This window comes from Silurus aristotelis (genome assembly GCF_946808225.1).
Source record: "Silurus aristotelis genome assembly, chromosome: 11".
NCBI classification, from domain to species: Eukaryota; Metazoa; Chordata; class Actinopteri; order Siluriformes; family Siluridae; genus Silurus; species Silurus aristotelis.
In genome coordinates, this window is record NC_139584.1 from 21,993,915 (window position 1) to 22,001,827 (window position 7,913).

The 7,913-nt window shown below is 38.2% G+C and overlaps 1 protein-coding gene across 3 annotated transcripts in view; it reads right to left on the reverse strand.

Annotated features, from left to right (window-relative positions):
- The window catches only part of cacna2d3a (calcium channel, voltage-dependent, alpha 2/delta subunit 3a), a 261,628-nt gene that overhangs the window by 64,923 nt on the left and 188,792 nt on the right, over positions 1-7,913 (reverse strand). For all 3 annotated transcript variants that reach the window (XM_083554430.1, XM_083554429.1, XM_083554428.1), the window contains 6 exons: positions 7,112-7,157; positions 6,915-7,012; positions 4,314-4,407; positions 3,857-3,952; positions 3,607-3,728; positions 2,368-2,445 (listed from right to left, as the gene is read on the reverse strand). In XM_083554430.1, coding sequence (XP_083410556.1) covers positions 2,368-2,445; positions 3,607-3,728; positions 3,857-3,952; positions 4,314-4,407; positions 6,915-7,012; positions 7,112-7,157 — 534 coding nt within the window. The remainder of the gene's footprint in view (positions 1-2,367; positions 2,446-3,606; positions 3,729-3,856; positions 3,953-4,313; positions 4,408-6,914; positions 7,013-7,111; positions 7,158-7,913) is intronic.

Here is a 7,913-nt window from a genome sequence, read left to right on the forward strand (position 1 = left end):
TCCAGAAGAGTGGAGATTATTATAAAAGCAAAAAGGGACTTAATGTTAAATGGAATGTCTAAAAGGCACAAAATGATCTTATGGTCAAGTGTCCACAAAATTGTTACCCATATAGTGTTACAGGGTCCAACAGCTTATTGAACAGTGTTGCTATACAATAATACAATACAGCAAAATACAGTAGAAAAGCAAAACCTCTCTAACACCAACTAATATCAGATATAAAATAGACAATACATTTGCAGATTAATTTGATGCAAAAATAAATAACTAAACCAAGATCAGATAAATAGAAATAGAAAAAAGGATTTTTAAGTAGTCTGGATGCATAAGCATGCACACCTGTTTACTAAAACCTTGTTAAAGCACCTTTTGCTTGTAATAGAACATTTAGCCTCTGTGAGTAATAGTGTGCTGACTTGATTTTTTTTTTTACTTTTTCTTGAAATGTTCCATATCTAACTATAGTCAATGTAAATATATCTAACTTTATAATATAAAAAAATTATAATGTATCTAACTATAGTTAGATCTGGAACATTCAAGAAAAAGTGGGAAAAAAAAATTGCATGTAAAGCAAATTCGTTTCGTTTCGTTTCGTTTTCTCCCGCTTATCCGTATTTCGGGTCGCGGGGGCAGCAGTCTAAGCAGTAACCCCCGCCTTCGACTGCTGCCCAATCCTCACAGCACCGTCCCTTACGGTCCCTCCTGCAGGTGGTGAGCCCACGGGAAGGTAAAGCAAATTGATTTTGGCAATTTATTTTTCACTTTTTCTTGAATTTTCTTGAACTATAGTTAGATCTGGAACATTCAAGAAAAATCTGGAACATTTAAGAAAAAAAAATTGCCAAAATCAAGTGGTTTTATTGCCATTAGATTTCCTAGTGCATAGCCCTGTTTAGCTTCCACTTATCCAAATTGTGTTCTTCTTCTTCTTCTTCTTCTTCAGAAGTTTGTATTTGGAGCGCACCATGAGTTCCTATATCTAGAATAAAGCCCAGCTGAACATGAGCAGCACCATCGTATTATGTCACTACCACAATCCTTCACCACCTGTACAGTGTTAATTGGTTGGTTTTGCTTTTGACCAAATGTATCTTTTTGAATTATGTCCAAAGAATCATTTCACCACATGGTATGGAATAATTTACACTTGTATAGGCTTGGATAGATATTGTTAAATACAGGATTTCCAGATCTAGAAATTTTTTTTTTTTTTTTTTTTTTTAGCTATTTGAACTGAGGTGTGTAAACCTACTGTATATCTGTTACACTGCAGTTTATTTGAATGATTTCTTGTATTGAATCTATATAAAATTGCCCTAGGGAATTAGGCATAAAACATGAAATGCTACCACTTTCCCACTAAGGTGATTCCATTGTTTTGCAACTTAATTACTCAGACATTCCTAAGGTAAATATTAAGTAATGTAATTCATATTTAACTACAAAGGTTATATTATGATTACTATATATACAGTTTGTGGACACCTGACCATATTCTTATGTGCTTTTGAACATCCCATTTCACATTTAGTCGCATTTACTGTTATAATAATCTCCATTCTTCTGGGAAGATGTTCCACTCGATTTTTGAGTGTGCTTGTGGAGGTTTGTGCTCATTCAGCCTCAAGGGTATTAGTAAAGTTAGGTACTGATGTAGGGCGAGGAGGCAGTCAGCGTTCCAATTCTTTCTATAAAGGTGTTCAGTAGGGTTGAGGTCAAAGCTCTACAGCAGGCCACTTAAGATCTTTCGCTGCAAGCCATGTAAACTGTGTCTTCAAAGAGCTCATTTTGTGCACAGGGGCATTGTCATGCCAAAACTGGGTCACTTGGTTCAAATAAAAAGAAAATGTAATTCTCTGTCATCCAATACAATTGTGTGCCTCCAACTTTGGGGAAACAATTTAAGGTTGGAAAAATCAGGTGTTCCAATATTTCTGTTCATATAGTGGGGTGTTTTAATTAGTGTCATAAGCCTTATATTTAAACTAGGTGAAATTGCTTTAGTTACTTTTCGCTCTAATTGCACCTTTTATTAAGAAAATGCTTGATATTTAGTTTAATTTACACCATACTTATGCCAGTACATTCATAAGTTCTCTTCCAATTAATGACGCTTTAAAAATGTAAGCACAAATTCATGGCAGGCAGAATATGAATTAAATGCAGAAAATGCATTTAATTCATATACATTAAATAATATCAGAAATACTGCCTTGAACTCTAACATTACATTTACCGTGTACCGGACCTCAGCCCAGAAGATCATGAGTTAAAATCCCACCACTACTAAGCTTCCACTGCAGGGCCCGTGAGTAAGGTAAAAAAAATAAATAAATAAAAAATATGACCCAAAAATCTTACCTGCAGCAATTGGTGACTTCCTCTCATCCAGTAGCTGAATAGCAGTGGTGGCGAGTACAACACTCTTATTCTCAGAACCTGGGATCACACACACAAGCAAACACACAGTTGATATGTTGTTGGTTTTTTTTTTTACATTTGTGCCACTTTGTTTAACACACACACACACAACATACCTGTGCACACTGTATGCAGTATATAAATGTATTTAGAGAGAGACATAGGCATAGAGTAAAAATGTGAACATCCAGTGGTTCTGTAATGGCTTCATTAGGAAATCATTGAAACTTAGACATATGAAAAAAAAATGTCCTGAAGAATAAAATGTGCTCCAAACAGGCGTTTCTAATAAACAGCCACAGATAGAGTGAGTGAGAGAGAGAGAGAGAGAGAGAGAGAGAGAGAGAGAGAGAGAGAGAGAGAGAGTGCAAACCTAACATATCCCGTTTTACATCTCTAAAATGCCCAATTTATACAAACACATCAAACCAAGCACAACCATAAAAAATGACTACAAAGCGCACAAAGTGAAACAAGACCTGTATGAAGAGAAGACGCTTTTTGTTGCTGTTGTTGTTAAGCCCAATGAAAAGATTTGGGGTTTATCCCTGAGGTTGGTTTCTGACTCGACTTGTCAATATTCACCATCATGCATATGGATGTCAATAAGAAACACTCACACAGATTAAATATCTAAACATCTGAAACAACTGGGGAACATTGAAGACCACAGATTGCATCTGTTCACAGCAGGGATTCACCCAAGCAAATAGGCCACATTTGCGTACGCTTTATGCTTTAATCCTGCAGTGCCACCAGAAAAAAAAACTATAATTTCTTTCATAAGAGAATTCGAGTATTTTCCTGTTCCTAGACTTTTCTACTTCTGTTTCTTATTAAGAGACATTTGGTTGCAATATATTGCAAATGAATCTCAGTTAATACAAGCCAATTGTAGGGCAAAACAATAAGACAAAAAAGGTCAATTTAACATAATGAAATTAAATACAGAGCAATCAAAGACAAGTCAAAGCCTGGCTTTTTTTCTTTTACTGTTATGTTTGTTTGAGGCTATAGGATATTGAACAAATCTGTTGATTTTTCTTGTTTTAATGTATGCATGCATTTTTCTCTCCTGCCACAGTGAGGCACTGTTTGAAAATAGAAAGAATGGGTAAAGTGTGCTTGTGTGTTTCTGTGTGTGTCGTTGGTGACTCTTGTTTCATGCGTTTCTCTTGCCTGTATTAAAGGGAAGTGAGTACACGAAGGTGCCTGGCACTTGTTCCGCTGCCCTTTTGTACCACAGGGGAAAGTGATCAGCGTTGAAAACTCCCTCTTTATCCTCAGCCGTCAGGAAGTCTCTTAGAACACACACACAGCACACACACAAGTGATCTTATAGAAATTGTATCAGCATTAGTTCTTTTGTGGTGTTTGCAAAAAAGAGAGCTAGAACAGTTTATTTTTTTAAGAACTGGGACATGCTTACTGATTGCTTAATTGGTATGGCATCACAAATAAGTTAATTCGTGACAAGCCGGTCCGAGTGCCGAGGTACGCGATCTCCACACCTTTATCAGAGTTCCTGTAATACAGAGAAAATATTTATGATCGGTCTCTACCTGAAAAGAAATTAGTTTTGGTGGACCTGTACGTTTTTCAACTGCATAGCTTTTACATTAAATTAAAAGACTTTATTTCAAATACCAATATTGTAAACGGTCCAACTCTCTGGCAGCATTAATGCTTAAACTCATAACCCTCTAGACAGGACTATAGCCACTGAGCCTTCCCTTATTATTAAACTGGCTTACTGCTAATTGTGGACTAGGTCGATTTTTGGAGTAGACATCAATTGATTTCAAGAATAAACTGCTGGCACACCAAGGTAAATGATTTGTTTTGGTGTATGTATGTGTGATTTTGTGTAAAATATGTCTTCATACTCTGATTTATTGAGAGCCAGACTGGTCCAGTAAGCTTCTAATGGTGCGGTCACCACAGCATCAAACAGGACCTCCTGAATTAACTCTTTATCACCTAGAAACAACAATGTCAACAACAACAATACATCATATAGTAAACATTGGTTTATAAAAGAAAATAACTAATTGCCAATTAACTGGTTAAGGCATAGGACTTTGGATCTGAAGGTCATGAGTTCAAATCCCAGCCACACTAAGCTTCCACTCCTGGGCCCCTGAGCAAGGCCCTTAACCCCCATAGCTGCTTAGATTTATGAATGAGATAAATGTAAGTTGCTCTGTCAAATTCTGTAAATGCAAATGCAAACATCTAAAACCATTAGCAGATGCAAAGCTGTCTAAAGCCCTATTTAGAAAGGATTAGTTTACATGGCAATCTGAATCTATGTCAGAAATCATTTATAGGGTTCATATTTATTTGACTAGGAGGTAAAGGAGACGTGTAGGAGAGTGGAGGTTAGGGCTGGTACTTTAAATGTTGGTACTATGACTGGTAAAGGGAGAGAGGTAGCTGATATTATGGATTGGAGAAAGGTAGACATGTTTTGTGTTTGGCAGAGAAGGCAAGGAACATTGGAGGGGGGTTTAAACTGTTCTTTCATGGTGTGGATGGAAAGAGAAATGGTGTAAGGGTTATCCTGAAGGTAGAGTACAGTAAGTGTAGTGGAGGTGAAGAGGGTTTTTGACATACCACATGTTGGTTGTGAGATGGACGAGAAGGAAAAAGAAGGGAGTGAGTTAGAAGAAGTGGTAGAAGGTGTATCTAGTAAAGAATGATTGGTAATTGGGACAGACTTCAATGGGCATGTAGGTGAAGGGAACAGAGGTGGAGGAGGTGATGGGTGTGTATGGCCTTAAGGAGAGGAATGTGGAAGGGCAGATGGTGGTAGATTTTGCTAAAAGGATGGAAATGGCAGTGATAAATACATATTTTAAGAAGAAGGAGAAGCATGGGGTGACGTATAAGAGCGGAGGAAGATGCACACAGGTGGAATATATTCTATGCAGGAGATGCAACCTGAAGGAGATTGGAGACTGTAAGGTGTTGGCAGGGGGCAGTGTAGCTAGACAGCATTGGATGGTGATCTGTAGAATGGCTTTGAAAGTGAAGAATAAGTGGAGCAGAGTGAGGACTAAAAGAAGAATAAGATGGTGGAAACTGAAGGAGGAAGACTGTAGTGTAAGATTCAGGGAAGAGGTCAGACAGGGGCTCGGTGGTGGTGAAGAAATGCTGGATGATTGGGCAACTACTGCAGAAGAAATAATGGAGACAGCTACTTGGTGTGACATCTGGAAATAGAAATGAAGACAGTGAGACATGGTGGTGAAATGAGGAAGTGCAGAAAAGCATAAAAAGAAAAAGTTCGGCAAAAAAGAATTGAGATTGGTAGAGAGATATGAGGAGCTGTATGTGAAGTTGGACACTAAGGAAAGAGAAAAGGAATTGTACCGATTGGTCAGGCAGAGGGACCGAGCTAGGAAGGATGTGCTGCAAGATAAAGCAATAAAGGATGGAGATGGAAATGTGTTGATTAGTAAGGAGAGTGTGTTGAGAAGATGGAGGGAGTATTTTTAGCAGTTGATGAATGAGGAAAATGAAAGAGAGAGATGGTTGGATGGTGTGGAGGTAGTAAAGCCGATAGTGGAAAGGATTAGTAAGAAGGAAGTGAGAGCAGCGATTAAGAGGATGAAGAATAAAAAGTCAATTGTACCAGATAACATACCAATAGAAGCATGGAGATGTTTAAGAGAGATGGCAGTGAAGCTTTTAACCATATTGTTCAACAAAATTTTGGAAGGTAAGAGGATGCCTGAGGAATGGAGAAGGAGTGTGCTGGTACCGATTTTGTAGGAATAAGGGGGATGTGCAGACCTGCAGTAACTACAGGGGAATAAAGTTGATCAGTCACACCATGAAGTTATGGGGAAGAGTAGTGGAAGCCAGACTGAGGGATGAGGTGACCACCTGTGAGCAACAGTGTGGTTTCATGCAGAAGAAGAGCACTATAGACGCATTATTTGCTTTGAGAATGTTGATGGAGAAGTATAGAGAAGGTCAGAAGGAGTTGCATTGTGTGTTTGTAGATTTAGAGAAAGCGTATAACAGAGTGCTTGTGGTAACAGAGAGGACTTGTGGTATTCTATAAGGAAGTCTGGTGTGACAGAGAAGTATATGAGGGTGGTGCAGGACATATATGAGGCAGAGTGAAAGCAGGGAAGTGGGCAGTGAAGTAGGAATGACAGACTGGTTCAAGGTGGAGGTGGGACTGCATCGAGGATCGGCTTTGAGTCCTTTCCTGTTTGCAGTGGTGATGGACAGGTTGATGGATGAGGTCAGACAGGAGTCTCCATGGACTATAAAGTATGCGGATGATATTGTGATTTGTGGTGAGAGTAGAGAGCAGGTTGAGAAAAGCCTAGAGTGTGTTAGAGAGGTGAAGAAAAAAGTCCAGGCAGGGTGGAGTGGGTGGAGAAGAGTGGCAGGGGGGATTTGTGATAGAAGGGTATCTGCAAGAGTAACAGGGAAAGTTTGTAAGACTGTGGTATATTTGCTCTACTCACACTTCAGGTGTGGTTCTCCTCCCTCAAGGTAGAGTTTAATTGCTTCGATCTGAGACAGGTAACGGTGTTCAGGGTGTTCATCCGTGTTGCAGTATGTCCTGAAAACATACTATAACCCTATACAAAAAATTCTTTACACAAGCAAAGCTGAACAAGTCGCACACACAAACACACACCTAAAACTTCTCATACTCTACCATTCATCTGCCAGTGCCACATCAGGATGCTCCAAATCATGTAGTCCTGAAATACACATATAAAAATGAAAATAAACATATTATTGTCATAATTACATTTAGTTCTAAAATAAGCTGCCAGCTTAATCTAAATGTATTAGTTACAAATTTTCAACATCATTCAGGGTGTCAATTCTGCTTTGTAGATTAATAAAAAGTTTGTAAAAAAAATAAAATCCTAACAGCCTGCTGAATGTAATTTTCTGTAATCAACTTTAATGTTCAAGGTCACTTCTGTCATGTTGTGAAAGCATCTATGCAAATGGTCGCTACCTAAAATTATTAGCATCTGAAACAACTGTTAGAATTTAGTCACTAAAATCATTCACAAAATTAACCACACAATTGCTATCGGTATATATGTAAAATGGATGGAAAGAGTTAGTAAAGGAGCACACACTCTTTTCCTTATTCTCTCTGCCTCTCTTCCATGTTAAATTACTGACATTGGTGGTCAATCCTATGCATAGCCTATGGCCAACTTTCTTCCTTTCATTCATAATTCATTGGATTTCTTTCAGCTGGATGAAAAATGCCTATTTCTATTGAAGCTGACAGGAGGAACCATCACAGGAAATGCTGCACCATGCTCTTACAATCGTAAATGGTAGCAGTGTTTAAAAATGCACATTTAGTCTGAGCAAATGAATATTAACATGCATGATCCTTTTGAAAAACACATGGTTAAAAAAATGCCACAGCCAAGTAACGTATTTAAGCACATATGCACAAGGACAACATTTTATTTCTGATGAGTGAGGTA